Raw genomic sequence first — 25,741 nt, 5'->3', positions numbered from 1 at the left:
TGACCTGAGCCCAAGGCAGAGGCTCAACCCACTGAGCCACCCAGGTGCCCCGACACTATGACTTTTTTAACACTGAGTCCCCAGGCCTCAGCAAAATTATTTGAGTGTTAAATATCTAATGAAAAGCATAACTAGAACTCACTTAGAAGAAATGTTGACTAGCCAGTGATCTAAAAACCTCTATATGTGATGATTTCTAGTAATACATGAAAGTTATAAGCAGAAACAAGCATAGAAAGCAATTTTTAAAACAGAAATTATTTGTCCTTGGAATTTTTAAGGTAAAATTATATTCTCCCTTTCTTCTTCACCCATTTCAATGGGTGAGTTTCCTGCTAATGTGGGAATATCCAGAGACGTCAGATCTCATCATGGCATAGCACAGTTTTGGACGAAAATTCTTCAGAAAATGTACTCCATGAACACAGGAATCTTGTCTCCTTTGCATACTACTTGATTTTTAGTGGCTAGCAGAGGGTTTGACCCATCATAGGCATTTCATATGTATTGAATAAATGAGTGAATAGGCAGAAACAATTTAGATTGTAAATGTAAGAAATAGCTTCCTAAGATATAAAGCTTTAGGTTTCTTCAAAGATTACTGTCATTTCTTCCTCAGTTTTCTCCAAGTTAGCCAAACCCATTCTTTCAACTGGGACTTGGAGTTCATAATTGGACACAACAGTCCCAGTTGGAGGTGACAAGTGTAGAGCAGAGCTGAATGTCAGCCACCCTTTGTCTATGGATTAGTACAATCTAAGACACATAAGATGTTATGATGGCCATCAGACCCATACTGGGTTGATTTTATCAAAAGTTCAGCTTTTACTCCTCACGTTGAAGGGCTATTAACATTTGACACAGATCTCTTGAAACATTTCTTTGCACTTCAAGGCATTGAACTCTGAATTTTCCTCTTATTTCACTGCCCATTCATTGTCTGTCACTTTTCTAATTGTTCTTCATCATCCAGTCTCCTGTCACTCAGATCTAAACTTTTCAAAATTTTTATTGATATGCACTCTCCTTAATATATTGATTTTCATTACTTTAAATTCCATGTCTACACTGATAACTCCAGATTTATATCACAGACTCAAATCTCACACATAAAATGCCAGACTTATGTATACAACTGGAAGTCAACTACAGGGATCTTAAACTTACCATGAACAAAACTGAGTTCCTAAACTTCAAACCTGTCCTCTTTTGTCTGTTAACACAGCACCCAAATGTTATTGTTAAAAATGGAAGATGATTGATGTCTCTCTTCTGTTCAAATTCCAATGGCTTTCCATCTCCACCTAAAGCCAGTGGTTAGGCAGTAGCGCCTCCTTGTCAGTGGGAATAATGTTCTAAGACTCCCAGTGGATGCCTGGAGCCACAAATTACACCAAACTATCTATACTGTTTCTTCCCATACCTACATACTCACAATGAAGTTTAACTTATAAATTAGGTATAGTAAGAGGTTAACAAGAATAACTAATAATAAACTAGAAAAAATGTAATATATTATAATAGAAGTTATGTGAATGTGGTCTCTCTCACAAAATATCTTACTGTACTATACTCAGCATTCTTCTTATGATATTGAGGGATGATACGATGCCTATGTGATGAACTGAAGTCTGGTGAATGAGGTAGGCATTGTAACACAGTGTTAGGCTACTACTGACATTTTGGCCATATGTCAGGAATCTCACCTATTTCCAGACCATGGCTGACCATGGGTAAGTGAAACCACTGATAAGAGAGGGAATACTTTCATAACCTGCAAGGACCAACACAACATCCTCCAACTCCATTAATGTTCTGACATTCACTTCTATTTTCCTCTTTCTCCACACGAGTTATGCCCACCTGCGAGCTGAACATGTCAAGCATGCTTTTTGCTCAGGACTTTGCACATGTTATTCTCTCTGACTGGAACCTTCTTCCTTGTTTTGGTTTTGCTCTCCTATCTTATTCAGGCTTTTATTCAAAGTCATCTTCTCTATGAAGTCTTTCCTGACAACATTTTAAAAACTGCAACCTTTCTGCTACTCTATCATGCCTTTCCTATGCTATACGGACATCATCTAATGTTTAAAAATCTCCCACATTTAATATATTTTTTTTTCTGTTGCACCCTGCACTCCACTCCTACTAGAAGCTTCTTAAGGGCAAATTTGTGTGTGTATGTCTGTGCGTGTCTACTGTTTTTTTCTAGTATCTAGAATAACGTGTGAATGTTATCACCTGTTGAATAAAGACTTTTAAATGATAAAAGAATAAGTGAATGTCTCAAGGAAAAAACATTTCACTAGTGAATTTTCAAGTATCAGCCATTTGGGGAGAGTTTTGGTGTAACAGAATCCATACGTTCTTAGAAGTGCACCATGTGTCATACTCTATTGATTCCCGCCCCCAGCTCAAAATAGAGGAAAGCTGGTCTTCCCCAATTTTATTATCTTTGGGTACCAAGATTTCTCCTAGGACATTGGTTCCTGAGTTACAGCAGTTCTAAAGCATGATATGATTACCATACACTCTGCGAAATTATACATTCTCATTACAGAATTCCCATGGAAGCCCTACATAATCAATGTGACACCTCAAAGAACATAACTTAAATAACTGCTGGGGGAATGATAGGTGAAAGATGGCATAGCCTCTTAAGCAAACCATATACAACCATGGGGTCAAAATAATACTTTGATTAAATAATAAAATAAGCAAAATAAAATAAATAATAAAATAAGAAATGTTCTAAGTTACTAATTTAATAATAAGAGCATTAAGAAAGAGAAAAAAGTGGGACACCTGGGTGGCTCAGTTGGTTAAGCAGTTGCCTTCTGCTCAGGTCATGATCCCAGCGTCCTGGGATTGAGTCCCACATCGGGATCCTTGCTCAGCAGGGAGTCTGCTTCTCCCTCTGCCTCTGCCTGCCATTCTGTCTGCCTGTGCTCGCTCTCTCCCCCCCACCTCTGATAAATAAATAAAACCTTTAAAAAAAAAAGAAAGAGAAAAAAGTGCATATATTATAGAATAAATTAATCAAAACTATATTCTAAAAATCCATGTTCTTCTTCCATGATCAAAACCAACTTGCAGGGGCACCTGGGTGTTTCAGTGGGTTAAAGCCTCTGCCTTTGGCTCAGGTCATGATCCCAGGGTCCTGGCATCAAGCTCGCATTGGGCTCTCGGCTCAGCAGGGAGCCTGCTTTTACCCCCAAACCACCACGCCTGCCTCTCTGCCTGCTTATGGTCTCTGTCTGTCAAATAAATAAATAAAATCTTAAAAAAAAAAAAAACTTGCAACGATGACACCATTATTTTAAGTCCCATCAACTTCACACACACAATTAACTAACTTCTCATGGAATTGCTGTTAATGAAATAATGCAGTTTTATTACCATTAACTTTTAGCTATTGTCTCCTTTAGAAACTTTATATTTTAGCATCAGTTAGACTGAATGAATACCTTTTTTCTTCAGAAAGGTATTCATTGTAATGATATAAGTAAAATGCTGAGATAAATGACTTCCAAGCATGTTCCTCAGGTTCTGAATGAGACATTGGCCATTGAACACCTCTGTATCTTTTAAGCAGAAAAAACCTAAAGTTTTTGATTGCTAATAATCAGCAATTTTTATTTCAGGCATGAAAATATGAAAGCTTTTCTTAATTAACATCTAAGCCAGACCATAAGCAATATTAGCACAAATATGGAAGTGAAATTTTCATTTTTAGACATAAAACCCAGTAACAGCATGTGGTAGAAGAGGTCTTCCAAGAATTTCACTCTACACAATAGAGAATAAGTGTGCATTACTACAAACTATGAATCTTGATATATTGGAATTTGAAAGCAGTTTCCCAACATAGGTCTTCTTTGTGTACTTTTGAAAATAAGGGGATATCCATTCGAAAGTATGGTTGAGGTTCAATAAATTTAGGACATTCTGAAGATTCTCAAATATTCTTTCCATTTTCTCAAATATTTTTGATAATGTTATGTGTAAAATAACCTTTTTCTATCCATGGTCTACTTCCCACAATAAAAATATGGCAGAAGTAGTAAGCAAAACCATGTCTTTCTTGCTCAAGGGCCCGTCTTCTTTCCACTATACTAACTGAAGTGAAACCAGGAACCAAGATCAGGCTTGGAATAGAAGACACCGAACAAGGATACTGATAATTAAATTATTAGCACTGTAAACTCTAACCTAAATTCTAATCAGACTTATTATTTTACTCTGGTTAAAAGAAACTACATTTTGGGGGCAATGAAGAAAATGTCATAGTCAGTGGGATGAGGGGAGGGCATCACTATGGGAAATTGGAATGATCTTTATTATACAATTATTAAACATAGTAACTAAATTCTTTTTCAAACAGGGCATAAAGTGGTAATCATAGAATGAAAATGACTCTTCGTCTAAGGTAATCAACAGCATTTTCTCTAAGGACAAAAAATGTTGTATTCTCTCTCTTTATTGTTAGCTTAGGCATCAGCCAAGAAGGCATTTCAAAAGGTGATAAGCATTTATTGGAGTCCTTACTCTGGAACTGATCTTAGGACTTGGCTTTATGGAGAACACACACATTTGACCACAATCTTGAACTCTGAGCATTTCTCAAGTGGCTTTACATTAGAAGATCTGCTGATCAAGTTCATATTCAGGAGTGGGCAAATAGATCACACATCTCATTAAAGCAATGGCTATTTGAAGGAAAAGTGTTGGAATATAAATTAGCAACATGGAAATGCAATAAAGGTATATGTTTGGGTACAAGTTTTGGCAAAGAATGTATAAATGAGAATAAATACGGTATGCCATTGTATTTTAGGAAAAGAACTAAAGAGAGATAGTCTATTAGTTTTTTCTCTAGTTGTATTATATTCCACATAATATAGTCACATTAATATAATAAAGCTGTGTTTCTTCCAAGGTCTTTATTGATTTTCCTCCAGCTAAGTCCCACTGTATTCTCTCATTTTCTTCACCCTTTCAAATCAGTAACTCTTGAATACATCCATGCCTTCCTGAAATATCCAGATTATATCTTTAGCAGAAAACAAATATGAAAAGCACGTATTGGAGCTCCTTCAAATCAAACATAGACGTAGTTCTTTTGTTTTTCTTTTAGAACTTAGAAAAAGAGATTCCTTCTAGAATGTATATTAGGTTTATTATGTATACACATTATGTTCTCAAAGACATGATCAAGGAGAGTTAAAGAAATAATCTGCATAACTGAGGACAAAAATTTTTTTCACTTTAAATATGCAAACAGTTGAGGTGCTAATGTTTTCTTATCCAATGAGTCTCCAATGTAATCTGTGTGTGTGGCAAACAGCAACAACTGCATTATACATTGTCTGGTTTATCAGTGATTTCTTTAATGGTATGTATTTTTCACATTTTAGCTGGTAGGGTAAACCACTACATTGTTTTATCTGTTCTATAGTATCCACAAGCCAATATTGAGTGAATAAGCTTTCATTACATCAACTCTGCCTTAAGGGGAACACAGACAACTCTAAGTCACATTCACTCACATAGTTCAATTCAATAGAAATAATGTATTAACCTATTTTCTCAAAAAATATGTATTATGCACCTGCTATGCACCTGACATTTTTAGGTGCTTGGCTTTAGAAAACATGTTTAATAAGAGCACTTATTTAAGAATATTCTCACAGAATTGGATTTAAAGTATGTTTACAGCAGAGCTCAGTGAACCTAGTGGGAGCTGAGGAGTGGAAATGAATCAAGCAAAAAATTAAATTAAATAAAGAGTCTTCTTGTAAAATTAATAAATGAATAATAATATTCATAAAATAAAATACAATAATGGAAATTTTAACTCCCCTCACCCTCACTCTGCCAAGTTACATCTCTGCTAACTCTGGCAATAACTCGAAAGAGAACATACTCTAAACAATGAGTTACTTACAGAATGTGGACTTACGGAATATGTGCCATCTTTAATGTGACACAAACTTTTATAAAAATTGCAATTTCTATTTCTCTCTGCTAAGTGGCTTGCGTTTTTATTACATGCAGTTTCTACATAGGAACCCAATCATAAATTTAATCATGTTTAATTTCTGTGCTACACTTTAATGTATTTGCTCATGGCAAAGTTAGCAAATTTGTAGTAACATTAGTATTGGTTTTGTGCACATCTTATTTTTTTTTAAAGATTTTATTTATTTATTTGACAGACAGAGATCACAAGTAGGCAGAGAGGCAGGCAGCGAGAGAGGAGGAAGCAGGCTCCCTACTGAGCAGAGAGCCAATGCTGGGCTCAATCCCAGGACCCTGGGATCATGACCTGAGCGGAAGGCAGAAGCTTTAACCAACTGAGCCACCCAGGAGCCCAGTGCACATCTTATTAATACACCTTAAATTTTGAAAGCAAAAGCAAGAGATGTTTTAGAAAAATGATTTAAGTTTTCAAAACAAATAGAAAATATTCAGAATATTTTGAATTTCAAATTTTCAAATAAACTGATATGATCAACAACATGATCTGGCAAAGATTTAAGCAATTAAATTGTGCAAAGAGTTAATTTAAATGTGAAAAACGCTGTTCAAATTATTAAAATAACAGAAATTAATTTTACATTTCTAGCAATAATTCTCTAACCTGAAAATACAATACCTACAATTTGAAATACTTTCCAATTACTAGAGAGTAAATTTAACCTATGATGTTAGAAAAAATGTCCAAAGGAGCATGTTAGATGTTATCATGGCTGCTACTCTGGAAATCTTTATCCTTGTGTGTTTTTCCATGCATTGTAACTAGGATATATTATGAATCAAATCCACAAATACCAAGGTTAAAAGTGTGATGCAAATCCATTTAATTCCCTGATAACCATGAATATATTCGCATGTTTCACTTTTACACTTAATCCAAAAGTAGCATAGATTGTGATATGTCGACCATATTTAGAAATTTTCCAGTATGAGTATGCATCACATGTTTATTAGAATTGACATTTTCTCCAGAAATAGGACAACACAGCTATAAAAATCAAGAGCAGAAAGAGATAGTATAGCATAGGGAATAAGAGGATTGGCCACAGGGACTGTCTGATGTCACTGGTCATCTCACCCAGCCACTTTACAGCCTTATCACCTTGGGCCATTTGTTAACTTCCTCCCACTTTCTGGATAATAACATATTCTTCATAAAATTGTTGAGAATTTGATACCTAAAGAGTCAATAAATTGTTAACAGGCAGGGCTGAATCCCTAAATATCTTTTATGTAACTTCAGTCTTGCTTTTTCTGCTTCCAAATAGTATGGGGGCAGGGAACTCAAGAAATATTATAAAAATTCTCTCCACTTCTGTTTTTAGAATTAGAATGAAATGGGACTTTTCATCCAGTGTAAAGCATAATCATCTACATATGTGTTATATTATCTGTCTAGGGTTGTAATATAAGCTTTTTGCCCTGACCAAACCTGGGACATAAATTCTATTTAAAATTTTACAACTACATTGGTATTTACATTATAATTCCAAAGGATTAGTTAAAGTTCTGGGTGTCATTAGAGACATAAGGAATTACTTTTTTTTTTTTTTAAAGCAGTGAAATAATTATATTTTTTAAAAAGCACCTGTGTTTTGTGAGTAAGACCACCAGAAAAGATTTAGAGGAGTAAGAAAAAAGAAAGAGGCAAGAGGGAAAAACCTATTGGACCCTAAATTAACGTGTAATATGGTAACCCTGCAGTAATCAACTACAGTTTTTGTTTTTTATTTTTAAATCCCATGCTATCTATACCAATTAAAATGGAGACCTGGAAAACAACGCATAGTTCTGAATTCTCCTAACAATAATTTCTTACTAGCATAAGAATAGCCATAAATTGCATCATTTTCCTTTGCATTTGGTGAAAACTTAGAGAGAAATGGCTTAGCAATATAATAATGAAAAAAGGATTATTAAGATTCAAATCATTCCTGGGGAAACTCCCTTATTTATCTCTTTTAAGATTCTAAAGAAACAACCAGCTAGAGATCTGAGGACTTAGGATATGAGAGGTGGTTAATGCATCTTTTTCTCCGTAACCTGGGAAAGAGGTACAAATATCAGTATCCTTGTTACCCAATAGAAATTGGATGATATTTAATTATAATTTCTAACTTCTATAAAGCACATGTAGTGTCATAAAAGGGAAAAAAGTTAAATAGTTCATGCAGTGTGTTGAATACCAAAGACTATGGAGCCTTTCAATTACTATGGCTTTTTAATATAAAAGAGAAAAATAATATAAAATATTGCAGAAGTGTATCTATGGCATGGTTGTTGATTTTTAAGATTGCCCAGATGGAAATTCTTTATGCTCTCTTCAATGAGTTTACATCAGTAAACCAAGCAAGTGCATGGTGTACATGAAAGTTTCAGATTCTATTCACATGCCATATGTTACAAACTGCTTTGATATAGTGTGCCCATCGCTTTGAAAGCCTAGTGGGCAGTCACATGTACCACTGTACAAAGCCTTTTAAACAGCTTGTAAGAGCAGAGGGAGACAGCTCTTCCCCAACACCAACTCCAATAGCAGCTACTGAGCAGGCAGCCAAGGTAACCTCTTGCTTCCAATGGCATCTTTCTTCCAATATAACAATTTCACCATAAATTGGAAGAATGTTTAAAGTGATATAAGTTGGATACCCTTCATAAAACAGTGTAGAAGAGAAAAAAAACACAAAGAAGTTTGTACGGCCAACCTGTTCCTTTGTTTGGCATCTATGGGGATGGGGGTTGGGAATGGTCAGGAAAGAGGCATGAGTGAAATACAAACGAGTAATTAAAAGTGATTGATGGTGTTGTTTTAGGGTATTTGGCAAAGGCACATTCACTGCAGTGAGAATCTTTACAGAAAGTACCTTAAACAACAGAAGAGTGTATTAGTGCTTTGTTTTCAAATCCACAATTCAAAACCTCACTTTTCTCCCATGGGAGACTGACCCAGAACACTAGAGAAAGATCCTCAAGGATAAGGTTGCTCAATAATGTCAAAGATTACCAGTGATCAAAAGCAAGGTTCCAGTGACCGCACACCATTTCCAAAAGGTCAGAATCACAAGATCTTGTGGTAAGTGACTGTATTTACAGACTGGTTGAATAAGACTTTAACAAAAGACTCCATTTTTATTCTTTGGAATACAAATTAGAAATGAGACCTACTTTTCTGTGGGAAGTTCTTTGACAAATTCTACCCTTAGAAAAAGCTACTCTTACAAATATAAAATCTGTTTGGTCATAGTGGTGCTTTTTATTTAGGAGAGTTCTTAAGTATGTGAGGGAAAGAAAATCTGTTTCCAAAGGGCCTCAAACAACTACTTTTTTAAAAACACTCATTCTGATTTATATAAATGTTTTTGGTAGAAATTGAAAGATTTATCTCAAAGAAAGCTAGCAGGAAAAGAAAAAATTCCAATTTTTTTCTATATCCAACAGTACAGCATCTCAGACAAGTCTGTTGTTATTCTCACTACTGATCTCAAACCTGCAGCCTTCAAGTTAGACGTACCTCCGAAAGAGAAGTAAGTATCACAGGATGTAAAAATCTGCAGCAACCTGGAGGCAAAGAAATGAATTCTTAGGTAACAACCTGTTCTTTGTTCACCATTTATGTGACTTTTGTGACACTGGAATAGTGGTTTCCTATTGTTTCATGGTTTTTCCTGTACCTGGCTTCTCACCACCAAAACAAATGGGAGGGCAAGAAAGGCTGGAAGGAGAGAAAAATAGAGATGGGGGGGGGGCGTGAGGGAAGGAGCGAGGAAGTTAAAAGAAAGGAAGAAAGGGAGCAGGGAGGAAAAGGAAAAAAGAAAGAAGAGAGAAGACAGAGAGGACAAGTAAAACCACATAAAGGTCTAGGACAAGAAGTCCAAGAATACTGTCATGTTTCCAAAACTGCCCATCAACAGTGCCTAGGTGTAGAAATGTAAAAAGCAAAGAAAACAACTTTCTGAGGTAAAGGCTGGTCTGGAAACTGCTGCCATGTATCATTTCACCCCAAATGGGAACTCAGGTGCAAAATTATGTTCTTCTTTGTCCTTGCCTTTTTTTTTTTTAATTTATTTTACATCTTTTGGCTTCCCAATTTTTGCTCCCCAACCCCAACAGTATGAAGTAATCTAAGCAGGGTCTGTGTATGAGAATGTGTATTCAAGGGCTCAATTTCTATCCAAGAGAAAGAAGCAGTGGAAAAGTAGAAACCAATCAAATATATTAAATGAGAGAACAATTTTCAGGTATTAGTAAGCTCTTACTGAGTTATAAAAGGGTAATCTTATACCACATCTGAAACACTGATATTCAACTTTCTTTCAAAATTTGTATTTCAATAAATCATATTTCTCTTGCTCCCAGTCTGCCAAAAGTGGGCTTATGTTTTAAATGTACATGTTTCCAACATTTAAAATTTCCTAAGTTTGTATATCTGAATATTAAATCGTAATTTAAAAAGTCATTTAGGGATGCCTGGGTGGCTCAGCTGATTAAGCCTCTAACCTTGGCTCAGGGCATGATCCAGTCCCCTATCAGGCTCCTTACTCTGCGGGGGCCTGTTTCTCCCTCTGCCTGCAGTTGCCTCTGCTTGTGCATGCTCTTTCTCTCTCTCCCTATCTGTGACAAATAAATAAATAAAACCTTAAAAAGTCATTTAAATTTTTTCTTCTTATGTAATAAAGGTGGATAGCATAATACCTTTTAAAATGTAATTAAAGTCTTTAGAATTTTTTCAATGTGTTTATATAAAATCATTCTCTTCCAACTTTATACTATCTTACCCTCAAAATGTAATATAAATTGGGTTCAGTAGTGGAAGTGGCGCTGTATTCTGATACAGCAGTAAAGAAAACTATAAGATATATCTATATAAGTTATAAGATCTATCTATATACCTAGAGAATTAAATTTTCTTAAACATTACACTTTATATAATACATGGACTTACACATATAGTACCATAATGTCTCAAATATTTTGACACTACTTAATTTTCTTAATTTTAGAAAAATAGGGATTAAAATATAACATTGATACTTAGCATCATTTTCTAAACATGTAACAGTATAAAAATTGGCAATAGAAATATGTTTTAAATTTCTTGTGTCTTAAGAATTCAGGGTTCACTTTAAGAAATTGATTATATCTAACACACCTCTTATTAATTCCCAGAATTCTAAGAATTACGATGGTTTTGACCAGAAATAAGCTTTCATAAATGCCTTCACTTTTGTCTGTCTATTGAGAGGGCTACATATTGTGAGAATGAAGAGAACATTAATTTGTATTAAAATCAGCATGGTTTTGCTAACTTTTCCAAGACTGTGCTTTGCCACAGCTAAATTTATGGCACAGCTCCTCAAAACTGTGTTCTTTTATATCAATACCACCAATAGTCAACAACAAAGTGTTCTTATTTAATAAACCCCTTTTCATGTATTATTTCATGTAATTCTAAAATTAGCTAGATATAAAGATTGCATTAATTGTCCAAAGTCAAAAAACAAACTGTTCAAATTGGATTCAAATATTCTCGTTTTAAATCCCAGTGTTCTAAATAGTGATTCAAGGGGCACATATACCCCAATGTTAATAATAACAATGTCCACAATAACCAAAACATGGAAAGAGCCCAGATGTCCACTAAAAGATGAATGGATAAAGATGTGATATATATACATGATGGAGTATTACTCAACTATCAAAAGGAATAAAATCATGCCATGTGCAACAATGTGGATGGAACTAGAGTCTATTAGTCCAAGGAAAATAATTTGGTCAGAGAAAGACAAATACTGTATGATTTCACTCATATGTGGAATTTAAGATACAAAATAGATGAACATAGGGAAAGGGAAGGGAAAATAAAATAAGATAAAAAACAGAGGCAAACCATAAGAGACTTATAGGAGAAAAACAGGTTTCTGGAGGAGAGATGGGTGGCAGATGGGTTAATTGGGTGATGGGCATTAGGAGGCACTTGAAATAATGAGTACTCGGTGTTATATGCTACTGATGAATCACTAAATTCTACCCCTAAAGCCAATAATTCGCTATATATTAACTAACTTGAATTTAAATTTTTTAAAAAGGTTAAATAATTAATTAATTAAAAAACAAATCTAGTGTTCTGAGCCTAACTTGTCTAATATACTTCTGAAGCCTATTCTTTCTATACATGCACTATTATATATATAAAAAAAAAAAGATTTTATTTTGATAGAGGTAAATAATCTGCTCATCTCAGTCTATGTATTGACTAAGTAGCTTAAGCAGTGCCTACTTTTGGCAAGTCAATACACAGAAAAATCTCCACATCTAAAAATATATAGGAGAAAAGCAAAATAACTCAAATGGAACGTTTCTGGTTAACAAGCCATTTGACCTTATTGGCTCACTATATGATGCTACACAAATAGTCTTTTTTTTTAAGCCTCAATTCCTTGATCTGAAAACCTTAATTATATTTATTAAAAAATAAATACATAAATTACATTTGTTATATTCACAATTCAAATGGCATTACAGCAAAAATTAAGAATTACTGAAAATAAGAACTCTTATGATTCAGAAGTGCCAAAGAGAAACTAAATGTAGAGAGAGATATTAAAACACCATAAACTGCTTGGCTATTAATATCTAAAGGAAAATATATCTAACTACTTAAGAGATAAAACATACCTAATTATTAGAGGCAGTATATGTCAGTAGTATAGTCATAAATGAAAGAATTCCTTTAAATATGAATTTATATTCATACAAAATAAATATACATTCTGAATATGCATATGTGTGTGTGTGTGTATGTGTGTGCATACGCACTTTACTGAGGCATTCAAAATAGTGAACCATTCAGTAATGAATATTCCTGGCCAATTTAAATTCTGAGTTAAGCTATACTATAGCTTAAGGCAATTATTATGAACATATCTATCAAATAGTTTTAAATTATTGTATCTCATTTGAGAAAAATTATGGATGGTAAAATATTTCTGTATATTCTGGTAATTAAGCCACTATGAAAAAAATTAATAGTAGATTCATTCCTGTATGACAAGAGAAACTCATCCTTGGATAAATATGCAATTCTTACAAGTAATGCACACATTTCAGGAATCTGTTTTTAATATGTACTACATTGAAATGAGTTTAATTATTTGCATTAAAAAGGGTCAAATTAAAGTTATATGAAAGAGATTTTTTTTTTCTAAAGATAAAGTTAGATTTTATTTGTGTAGAGTTTGGTTTAATGGTGAAATACTTATAAATTGAACCATAATCTATAGCCTTATAAAAATACAAGGCAGGAATTTGTAAGTGAGGCGAGAGTTAGAGGTACAGATTTATAGTTTTAACTGTATAGAGGTGAGAGCAGAAGCTGGAGGAGTACTCATCCTTTTCCCCAGTAGTATCGGTCCAAATTTTCCAAAATTATTTTTTGTTTACTATGTAAACATTATGACCTATTCAGTCTACTAAAGATTGGACACCTTCTCTTCTGTTAATCCGGCAATATATGGTTTAAAATATTGTCAGATATTTAGATCACTTTCAAAAAGTTAATCTATTTATCCTTTTTTTCAACTGGATTTTCAAGGAGCTCCCAGAGTTTTTTTTAAAATGTCTTCAGAGAAGAGAAGTAAAACACCTTATACATAATAAACATCTTCTCCAGTGATTATAAAACACTGTGCATTTATGCACTAGGTTATTAAACAAGACTATAACAAAAAGGCAAATTATATACTTCAGGATTATTGCATTTGTATGTGTGTAAACTAAGTTGGTAAGATCATTGAACTTTGGCACTAGTCGGTATAAGAATCAAGGAATGAGAATCATCAAAATCAAGAGATAGTTAAAACATAAAAGGCAAGTTGTCTATTAAAGCAGAATAAGGAAAACTGTGGAAAATGGAGTATATGACTGAATATAAAGCAGGATAATTATAATTCTAATTTTGATCTAGCCATCTTTTAACCCAAATATTCACCTAAATTCACACAAACAAATCCTGAAGCCAAGCAACATGCTTAGGTTTAGGTGGTAACTGTGGCAAATTTGTATCAGCGGATTGATACAGATGTTAGCTACAGTTAACAATTTAACACATACATCCACAAACAAAATGACATGCAGATTGGCTACACCTAGAAATGAAACCTTTCATGATTACAATTACCTATAGACTTCATTGAACATGGAAGTATAGTTGTGATGTCAAATATAATTTAATTACAATATCTAAGAATAAAAAAAATCTTCTGAGACACAGTTCCAGGATTTTGAAGGCCCTAGATCTTTTTCAGGGTCTGCCTGGTTAAAAGGGCCTAAGACCCATTCAAGCACACATAATTCAGGAGGCCTGCCTGCCAGCAATAAAGGCCGAAATTGGATACTTGGTGAGATTAATTACCTAGATAGGGCTTGATAATGCAAGTCAAATGGGAATGTAATTAAAGTGCACCTTCCATGAAAATTATTCATTGCTGATGGATCAGGTGACAGATAAATCAAAAGGCATTTTTAAAAAAGACTACAGGTTAACTTGAAGCAGGTCTTTCCTCTTTATGAAACTCTGTAATTGCAGGTGTGGAATTCACTCTTGCTGTCCTATCCTCATCAAGATACCATGAGACAAAAAAAGGAGATTGTAATGTAACCTGTTAGAAACAGAAGCCAATAGAATAACCATTAGGATCACAGTTACAAACAAAAGGTCAGTTAGACTGGAACCAGTTGGCTGGCAGCTTTCAGAAGAGAATATCACTCTATATTCATACTATAATGGGGATTGCAACCATAAAAGAACAAGTGATGAATTAATAAGTTGACTAGTCCCCAGGGTGCAATCCTTATAGATGAAAGTCATGCTGGGGTAATCAAACAGAGTTATAAATTAGATAAATCGAATGCCATAAGAAGTATTTTACATCATCATTATTAAATAAAGTCTTCCTGGATGTGTTGTTAATTCTTTACTGTTAATACATTTATTTACAGTCTTAGAACAATAAAAAACAGTGTTTTATAACAACGGCAGGGTAATTTCAGTTACCCAGAGGGACACTAAATCTAATTTCCACCTTGAGTTCTTTTAGATGTGTTTATTATACACCTAAGAGAAGATAGATGAAACAAAATGTCCAATTAAATGACAGTTATTGGAAAATGTGGCTTTATATGTTACTCATTTTCTTGCTCTAACTAATGAATATATCTTGCTTTTATTGACCTGTATAAAGAAAACACATAGCAGTTTTCTTTTCTGTAAGAATAAACTTATTGCTGAATGGAATACTATGTCATCTAGTAGACAGAATATGAAATTCACAAAAGAGGACAATCCCTGTTAGAAAAAACATAATAGCATAAAACTTGAAAAATCTTTGTTCTACAGAAGTCTTTAATAACAATATAGATACTGACTTACTACACGTCTTTGAAAAATTCCCACTTCGTATTTTATTTAAACTTGAAAAAAGACAAAATTTGGGTTGAAATTCCCCTCAATAATCCATTCATTCCAAAATCACATAAAAATCCTTCAAATTAAAAGACAATCAAAATAATAAAAACTGATCTTGCACTATTACCTATAGGCAATTAGGAGGCTCATTGCAAATACTCAAACCTTATAATAAAGTAGTATATCTAAAATTTTTTCAATAAAAATAAACTTTACATAGCAGCTCTTTCCACATGGTCAAAACTCAGCAGTAAGAAAATTCATAAGCAAATACACAATAAGATTTTAGGTATGTAAATTTGACACACAGAGTCTGCTTGTGTTTGAAGTACTATAGGTAAATGTATAAAAAATACATCTGTCAAAGAACTGTTTACAGTTCTCCATTCCTAAAGGTTACTGATTAAATTTGAAAATAGACATGGCAAACACCCAAGATATTTTATCAGAAGACACTGCTTTTTATGTTCCCTGCAGGTTCCAGTAAGTAACTTAATCCTAAGCAAACTATAAAGTAAACTGTTCATGATTTGTCAGATTGGCTGATGCTTGTCCAGAAAAACGGTCTGAAAAAAGAGTCACCAGGACACTATAATTAAGATCCATTCATCCATTTCATCCCTGTATTGAAGAAAATAATGAAACATCAAAGTAATCAGACAGCAATCTAAAGAAGTTCGGTTAGTATCTTTTCAAATATAACACCAGCATTTAATGCAGCAGGTGCACCAGAAGTAACTTACAAATCATATTACGATCCAAGGTTGGCTGAAATAGCCTTATGACTTTCTCTTCTTCGTTTATGTCATTTTCAAAGATAAAGGAAATGTGGTTAAAAATAAAAGGTAAAGTATTAGTATTAACATACTGACTGAAGATAGCAAGAATAAAGTTTCAAAATTTTAGGTGGGTCTCCAACTTTTCCATAGGTAAGTACATGATGGGGGTATATTTTAAAAAGTCTGGCAGAAAGAAAAGAAACTAGGAAGAGAAAGAAATGTGAAAACAGAAACAACATAAAATGTAACTATAAATAGAACCATTTATATATTTTATATTAACAGACATAGTCTTTATGAGTCAGTGCAGTCACTTGATTTTATAACAATATTTCAAATTAAGAATGACAATAAAGATATTAGAGGAGACAGTGTTATAAATGCATAGTTTATCTTTATGGAATTAACATCTTTCCTTTTATGACCTCTACTGAGATTACCAGGTTCTCAACAGTAAAATTTATGTGAGGCTAAATTTGGGTTCTTAGTGATGTCAGAGACGTGCGAAAATAGGATGAGATGTCAAAACAAGGAGAAAACAAGGTTATGATAATGTATTAGAAAAGAACAAAGGCAGTAATTTTTTTCCAAACAAAATTCCGACTCATAATCTATCTTAGAGCTTTTACCAGTCTGATGAATGTTGTATGAAATCAGCATAAAAAGTAATCTATTACAATTCAATTCAGCCAACACTGTGCACTTACACCACATATGCCATAGTGTTACACTTTGTTTTCAACCATGACAAATATGATTATGACATTTTTTGCTCCAACCTGTCTTTAAAATTGTTTCTCATGGCTCAAAATTGTCAAATCCAATGGACTTTCTTCCCTCTTCATTCTATTGACCTCCTGTGACATTTCATTCTATGATTAACTGACTTGGGAACTATCCCTTCCTTTGGTTACTATGTCAGCCCACCCATCCAACTGGACTGGGTACTGTTTTTTGGTCTTCTTCACTTTGTTTTTATATTCAGCCAGCTCTTGTTCGTATGCTCAAAACTCCTCTCTCAAACTTTTAACTTATAGCTCTACCTCCTCTTATCTTGCAAAAGGCCATTCATTAACTTGTCATCTATAGGTTCATGATACCCAAACCTGCAACATTTAGGCTCCTCTACCATTTTAATGCTTGTTCTCCTAGGAATATTTATGTGTTCATAAAACACATAGTTAAAACTGTCTATATACAAGCCTATACACATAAATATATCACATCCCAGGTGATGTCACAGGAGGTAAATTTGTTATGTTTAAGGGTATTAGTAACATTTGAATAAACTGTACAATAATGATATGGCTTAGCCAGGGTCTCTGCATTTTATTACCATATATGGTTGCCATTATGAGTGCTATGCTCAGACAATGCTAAAATTAATGATTTCTTTCTATATGCTAAAGTTAATGATTAAATATTATTAAAAATTGGGACACTAATTATCTGATGTCAACACGTCATGGATAATTAATAACTGTGTGTCCTTAGCTATGATAATTGTTTTTCACAGATCCTTTTTAGTGCCTGTGTCTTAAACAAGTCAAGCAGCTACAGGACTACAAGTACATCTCTGCCCCTACTTTGTCAGAGGACATACATCATCTCCTCTGCCTTCTCCCTGATTAATTTTGTTCAGTTGCAGCAATTATCTCTCCCTATGTGACAGACCTCTTTGTAAATGAAATCCAAGAAATTTGGATAATTTTTCTTAGTTTTTACTTCTTAACTGATCCTTGTTTCTTGCTTACCATAGTATAAAGGAAATGAAGTCATAAAGCAGCTGGAATTGACACAAGTACCAACAGGCTTCTGCAGTGGTAATTGACACATCTGAAAGGCAAGACCTCGATAGTGTTCTTTCCTTTACCCTATTACTTAGATCATTTGGTTAAAACTGTTAATGATCCTCCTGGATCAATGTCTTTTGCTTGTAGCTCTAATTTACTGCATTGGATGATTAGTACAGATGTTTTTGTGGATGGCTCTGCATCATTCCGCCAAATTGCTTGTCTGAATCAAATTTGCTTCAATTCATCACCAATGAAGCAAGGAATAAAATAATCAACATCTACTTTCTCTTAACAGTGGTACCAAAAATAGAACAACGAGATGCTTGTAAATTTAAGAACTATTTTTTACCTTTTTCAAAGCAGCTATGTCCCTTAGTTTATCCAAGGGCTCAAAATGATATGTGTGGTTGGGTGTAGCAGCATGTAGGAAATGGAACTGAGAGGAACCAAAATATGCACTTCAAATTTATTTTTTTAAATTGAGGTATAATTGACATACAACATTATATTAGTTTATCATCAAATTTTTATCACCATCATCATCACCCTCTTCATCATCACCCATTCACATTATGTGTATTCATCTATATATGAATAATGTATGAAATTACCATCCACTGGCTTTTCATTCTCTGAAATGCAGCTTATTGATTTTTTGCTCTTAAGTGATTTTTTTTTTCTGAAACTGTGTCTATCTTCACAATACTATTCTTTTAATAATACTTCAGGGAAATAATTGTGATAGTCTGCTCTGTACGAACTAAGCAAACAACCCAGAGATCAAAACCTTTCTGTACTATGGAACAGGAGCATCAAGGAAATCAGGTAACCAGTTTTGGTCAACTAACAATTCAGCAGAAATCATTTCCTGGTTCAATTCATATTGACAATCTTTTACAAATGTGTTAATTTATATTCTTAGCATAGTAATCCTCCTATGTATATATTTTGCTCTTTCATTATTTATAATTGTGTAATACTTCCAGAAAAAGAGACTGAATTCAATATATATTGACCTGGGTTTGTACTGTGAAAAATTCTTGCATATTTTATTTAAATCTCTGGTATTAACTTGCTTTTTGCCTTATTTCTTGCTAAAATTAAATAATAGGTGGTCTTGTTAGTCACATTTTTGTTAAAACAGATTTACTTTATCTCACTTGACCAAACTTCTTGACTTCAAAAGTAAAGTAGCTATTTCTTTATAAGTAATACTCTAGTGCATACATTTTCAATTCACTACAATCACCACTCAATAAACTTAACAGTAGCAAAATGAAGGACCTCCTATTAAGGGCAAGACATATAATAAGAATTACTTTACATAATTCCACCATTATCTACTATTCCAGGACAATGATCCTAATGGGCAGTCATATATTTTGTTGAAGAGCCTATTTAGAGGAAGCTTAAATTTAACAAGTTACAAATTCAAATCTCCAAAATACAGTTATAAAAACTTTTTCACTAGAAACTCCTAAAACAGCATTCATTTCTTAATCATGTTGAAATTGCTAGTTTAAAATTGCCAAGAATTTGACAAACTTGCTCAAGCTTGAAAATTCAGAGACAAGCTACATAACTTACTTTATATAGAACGTTCTGCTACCATCAAAGTAGCACCTTCTATAATTTATGAGATAATAAATTGGCTCCGTTTAAAAAAAAAAACTGTCTTGGAAGTCAAAGCAAAATATTACTATTGGTCTTTCTGGCACTTACCAATGCATTGCACTAAATAAGTTCGGTACCTTTTTGAAAGGGAGAAATCATAGAAATGCTTAAAATTCCTTCAACTCCCACCACTTTGCACCCATAAAAGTGTTTATGTCTGTCCTATGCATAGGGAAAATACTTTCCTTCAACATAATAGGACGGAATTTAATTATCTGAGGGATGGATATATGTATTAGCCCATTCAGAAAGCTGTAACACCACAGACTGGATGCCGTAAAAGAAAACAAACAACAAAACAAAAACAAAACCAGAAATTTCATATCTCATAATTCTGGAGGCTAGAGGTCCCAGATCAAGACCCAGCAAGATTCACATTTTGATGAGACCTCTCTTCCTGGCTTGCAGATAGCCACCTTCTCTCTCCTCACATGATCTTCTTTTAGTGAATGTACTTGGAGAGAGAGCAAGCTCTCTGGTGTCTCTTTTTCTAAGGACACTAAACCTGACAGGATCAGGGCCCCAACCACATGATCTCATTTACCCTTAATTACCTTAAGTATCTCCCTATAGGGGTGCCTGGGTGGCTCAGTGGGTTAAGCCTTTGCCTTTGGCTTAGGTCATGATCTCAGGGTCCTGGAATCGAGTCCCACATTGGGCTCTCTGCTCAGCAGGGAGCCTGCTTTCCCCCTCTCTTTCTAGGCCTGCCTCTCTGCCTGCTTGTGATCTCTCTCTCTGTGTCAAATAAATAAATAAAATGTTTTTTTAAAAAAAGGAATTTTAAATACCTCCCTATAGTCCCTGTCTTCAAATACAGTCACACTGGGGGTCAGGGTTTCAATGTATGAATTTAGAGGAGGACACAATTCAATCCATAGCAATGTTATAACTGAATTATTACAAAAATTAACTCTTTCTTCTCAGCTCTTTAAATACAATTATTCACAAAATAGCAAAGCTGAGAACAAAGACCTTAATATTAAAATATATTAAATTGAAAATATGAAAGGCTACTTAAAACACCTAGGGTTCTTTCAAAAGTTCAGAGTCCTTCCATTCAAAAGCGTGCAGATCGACTTGTTAATAATCTCAACTTAACTTCAACATAAGCAAAATAGTTCATTACAAATATTTATAAAAGCAGAAAAGGGTGGATGTGGCAACTCACATAGAGACTGGGACTGGAAAACATGGAGGTCACATGAAGGTGAAGATGAGTGGTTGAGAACACAGGTTGCTTAGGGACATTTCTTTACATGTATTTTAATTGAGAGAATTCATAGAATAGCTATGTGATATAGTCTTAACAAGTTACAAAACTACAAAAAGGAAAATACTAAAATAAGTTATAAAAATTATATATACATATATTTTAAGCTGGGTGTAGAGCCCAACAGTTGGCTCAAACTCACAACCCAGAGATCAAACCTGAGCTGAGATCAAGAGGCAGATGCCCAACCAACTGAGCCACCCAGACTGCCCCTCTATTCAGTGTTATATTAAAAGAAAACAAAATAATTTTATTTTTAGTAGATTTTCAAAATCTTAAATATCAAATTATGGTGAAAACTCACTTTAAAATTCTAAATATATCTACAGTTTTAAGACCAAATAACAAAATGTTTATACTTGAAATCATTTTCTTATATATTTATGGCATAATATAAGTAAAATTACATTGAATTCTAATTAAACTAATCCTTTATATTAATCTTGATAATCTTAGAAAGTCTCTTTTCATATTACAATATACAAAGAATTTATGTATTTAATATAAAAAATTTACTAATAAGCATGGCCCTGGCCCCAGCTGGTTTCAGAGGCTAGAGAATAAGACCAAAGAGGTCACTGTTTGTTTACGCTGTGAAGTCTAATGGGAAAAGCAGGTATTTCACAGATAATATGTCACCAGTGTTATAAAAAAAATCCACAAGATATTTACTGTAAGACCATATCACAGAAAGATATAATTTTCTACCAAATTTCCATGGTAAGTTCGGGATGTGAAGATACTGTGTAGACATCCCGGTCTTTACATGTGAAGTGGTCAGCACATACTAAATACTCAGTAAGTCCTAATTGTCAGTAATCAATGCCAACACAGTGGCCAATTTTATTAAAATAGTACCCAAAAAAAATCTTCCTTTACATATATGTTTTAATTACTGATAGCCACTAAAGAAAAACTGGTAATGTATCTATATGTTTATTTTTAAATTAATGGTGTCACAAATACTTAAACTTTAAAGAATTAAATTTCACTAAGAGAGTCTAAGACTCTTACTTGCTAAACAAAACTATATGCATAAATTTCTAAAATATCATGCCCTAAGGCATGAATTAGCATGACTGTATCCTGTTCTGCCTTTCAGATACATCAAGCTTATAAAATAACTAGAAACATGACAGAAATGTGTGTTTTGAATGGCTTACTGTTAAAGGAATTTTACTCAGTTGATTTTTCTGCTGTAGCATACATGTGTGTTTATGTACGTATGTTTTAATAAAACTAATACTATTTCTGCAAAATGTTTTTTTGCTGGAAGTGGGTGGAGGATTTTTTTTCACATTAATCTTATTTCACTTTATGGAAATTGCTGGGTTTCTTATTAATCAATATAATCAGTAAATGCTCTCAAACAAGAAAATGAATTTTTTTAACATCATGTTCCCTTAAAATATAAATCAAGCTTATAAATTCCAAAGAAATATCAAAATTTATAAGCTTAAATAGGAATAATGTATTTTAGTTACAGGACACATAACTTGATGGCCTACCATTTTAAATCATTGAGATGAGATGATCTGAGTTAATTTATGAGAAAAATAGTCACAGTTGAGTCACACTAATAAATGTGAGTGAAGTTATTTCTGACTAATACAGGAAATGACTTTTGTTACTATTTCCTTTTTGTATAAATTTGTTTATGTATAATATTTTATCATATAACTCAATCGTTATAATTCATTTGGAACATTATAAACATTACAAATCTAGATAGAAAGAACAGAGAAGCAAATTTTAATTTGGACGGAGAAATAAGGTCTCGACATTGTAAAACATAAGAGAAATTAGTCAAATTAAGATATGCAGGGGTACTTTTGAAGTTTCTCATAAAAAGGCAATAAAATCATAGCCAACAGGCAAATGCTACAGTAAACAACATTCTGTCCAAGATATTTTATTTGTTATTAATATCCTCCAGAAATAACTCTTCTTAGTAGTTCTCTTTTTCATTGAGGAGGAATTTATCACCAGACCATTGAATCAATCATCAAATTCCCATGTAAAGGACAGTAGAGCGAAAATCTTAAAAGACAGCAGTCCATGATAAGATTACACAACACTGAATAATTGTAGGTAAGCAGTGTATTTTACTGGAATAATCTGGGATGCTGTGCCATCACATTCTCCTCAGTGAAGGACTAAAGAATTTATTTGCCCAGATGCCAAGATGGCTGCTAAAAAAGCAGACCTCTGTTCCCTGCCCCACTTCAGAATTTCCTTGTCTAAAAAATGACACCTTGCTCCTTCCCAGATTCTTTCTTGCAGCGGAGTCTGGACAACACAGAGGTATGAAAGCCTCACACTCTTTCTTCAGCTCTGGGCAATATGGAGGTCCCTTACAGGTGGAGAGTTCCCCATGGAGTTGGCTAAGGATTCCAAGGAGACTGCACCAGAGCTCAGCTTCCCCTTTGCTCCAGTCTTGCCCCCTTCCTTTCTCTTCTTGTGGCACTAATCCCAAGTGCATGTCCAAATACTCATCTAAATATCTGCTTCCTGAAGAGCTCAACTTGGGAAATCACGTCTTCTTTCAAGTGGTTATAGTTTTCATCTTTAATTCCTACCCAATGTTTTCTAGAGAATTCTAAGAATTATCAATCCCATTAAAATTATAGTATTTGTACACGTTTTATTCAATTATAAATTACTTCAAATTCCAATCAATAATGCAATGCACAATGTATAGTTTGCATTGTATTAAAATTTCCCATTTTACTATGGGCATTAAAAAGGCTCTTAGAGGTCTTCTGTCCAAAACCTCTTCTTTACTTAGGAGGGCTACATGAATTCAAATAAGTTAAAGTATTCAATTTTGACACTCTTTCTTTTTGAAGATTTTACTTACTTATTTGACAGAGTGAGAGAAAGAGCACAAGCAGACAGAGCAGTAGGCAGAGGGGAGAGGGAGAAGCAAGCTCTCCACGGAGAAGAGAGCCCGACATGGGGATTGATCCCAGGACTCTAGGGCTGTGACCTGAGCCGAAGGCATTCCCCCAACCCACTGAACCACCCAGGTACCCCTTTACACTCTTATCGTGTTCATTTTACATTTGAAAAATACCGAGAGCATAGTGAGTGTTCAGTAACTACTCACTCTATTATTTCTACTATTATAATTGTTATAGTACTATAACACACTCTTCTATTCTAATAAATGTAACTGGTATTAAGCTAAAAGCTCAATTTCTATAATATGAGGAGTCAAGTAGCATGATACCATTTCAGAAGAAAATTCAAGTTCAAAGAGCTGAAATAACTTATCTAAAATTAAGTAATTATGTCATCGAATATCAAATCCTTTGCCTTTTCCATTCATGTCTCAATGTTTCCACTCTTGTAAAATCATTTAACTTTTCCTGTGTATGATTAGTTTCCTCATTGGAATTGATTGCACAACATTCATTGTTCAGCTTGATTATAGAAAGAACCGTGTTATACGAGAAAGGTACAGATGAACATAACATACTCCCTGACCTGAAGAATAATTGCTGAGTCATTTAAATTTCTTTGGGGTAAGACCACATGTTTTGATTCTGTATGCTTTAAAAATGACCTGAATTTTTTGAGAGATCCCACAGTGAACAGAGGTATTGTAATGAGACAATAATTTTAGGGTAACCTGTTTTTATGAACTTTCATACTTCTGCAGATCATTTTTGTGTTAATGCACTTAATCTGGAGAAGGAATGTAGTGGCACTTACAATGTCTTAATGAGTGAGCTCCTGTTGAGGGTGTACAATGTGATTCCCTTGTTCTCCTGGCAAAATCAAATCTAATCAAATCTAATGTTCAACACTAACTGGTATCTTTTCTGTGAGGACCTCCCTTTTCCCACAGATAGAATGGATCATTCCTTCTTGGGGTTTCTGTATTTTGTTCCTGAAAGTCTACAACATGCCTCACCTTATATTCAAGTGCTCTGTCATATTAGATGTGTAAATAAATATATCTGCTACAGTATGGGCTCTTCATTAGGGTAGGTACAAACTTACCTGCTTTGAGGATAGGAACATTGTCTTCAACAGTGTTTGATACACACTACTCAGTACAGTTGTATATTAAATTGTTATAATTGTTAATATATAAATTGTTATTAATAACATTTAAATAGTCAGCTTTTAAGAACACTTACGTGATTCTTTTTTTTTTTTTTTCACTTACGTGATTCTTAAGATCATTTTTGTTCAAGATAACCTTCCAATGTAAAGGAAAGTTAGGATCATAATGTCATAAATTAAATGCATGTGCTTTCCTCCTCACTTATATATTTTTAAAGTACCTCTGACATACATATGTTTGACATGTGTGACTTTGCCCTTAATAGGTCAAATCATTCCTAATAAAATAAAACAACAATGAAAAGTGTGTGTGTGTGTATATATATATATCAGCCAGTTTATGTAGATCATATGTTCCTGACAAATACAAAAATTATTGAAATATGAATATCACATATTATTCTCTGTACACTTTTCATCTTAAAGATGATTATTGGTTTAAAGTAGAATCTCAGTATTAAGATAACTTGTGACTAGATTACAGTCATATTTTGCACAGGCAAAACAAAATTAAACTCCTCCCCCTCTAAGATTATAAAACTAATTGCCAATTCTAAGTCCCCAGTAATGTCTCCCCCCCACACACACTGGGAAAGATTAAGATTTTACTCTGTTTTGCCTTGACAGGTTCACAGCTAGTTATATA

The 25,741-nt window shown here is 33.7% G+C and overlaps 1 protein-coding gene across 8 annotated transcripts in view; it reads right to left on the bottom strand.

The window, feature by feature from the left end:
* The window catches only part of EPHA7 (EPH receptor A7), a 172,912-nt gene that overhangs the window by 81,869 nt on the left and 65,302 nt on the right, over positions 1-25,741 (bottom strand). Inside the window, exon 6 of one of the 8 annotated variants that reach the window (XM_082731677.1) lies at positions 9,452-9,597. The exons of the other annotated variants lie outside the window; for them this stretch is intronic. Coding sequence (XP_082587803.1) covers positions 9,536-9,597 — 62 coding nt within the window. The 3' untranslated portion in view covers positions 9,452-9,535. Of the gene's footprint in view, positions 1-9,451; positions 9,598-25,741 lie in introns of those variants that run through there. 8 annotated transcript variants of the gene reach the window in all.

This window comes from Mustela nivalis (genome assembly GCF_964662115.1).
Source record: "Mustela nivalis genome assembly, chromosome: 5".
In the NCBI taxonomy this organism is placed as follows: domain Eukaryota; kingdom Metazoa; phylum Chordata; class Mammalia; order Carnivora; family Mustelidae; genus Mustela; species Mustela nivalis.
The sequence above is the reverse complement of the archived record's forward strand: the minus strand, read 5'-3'. Positions and strand labels throughout refer to the sequence as shown.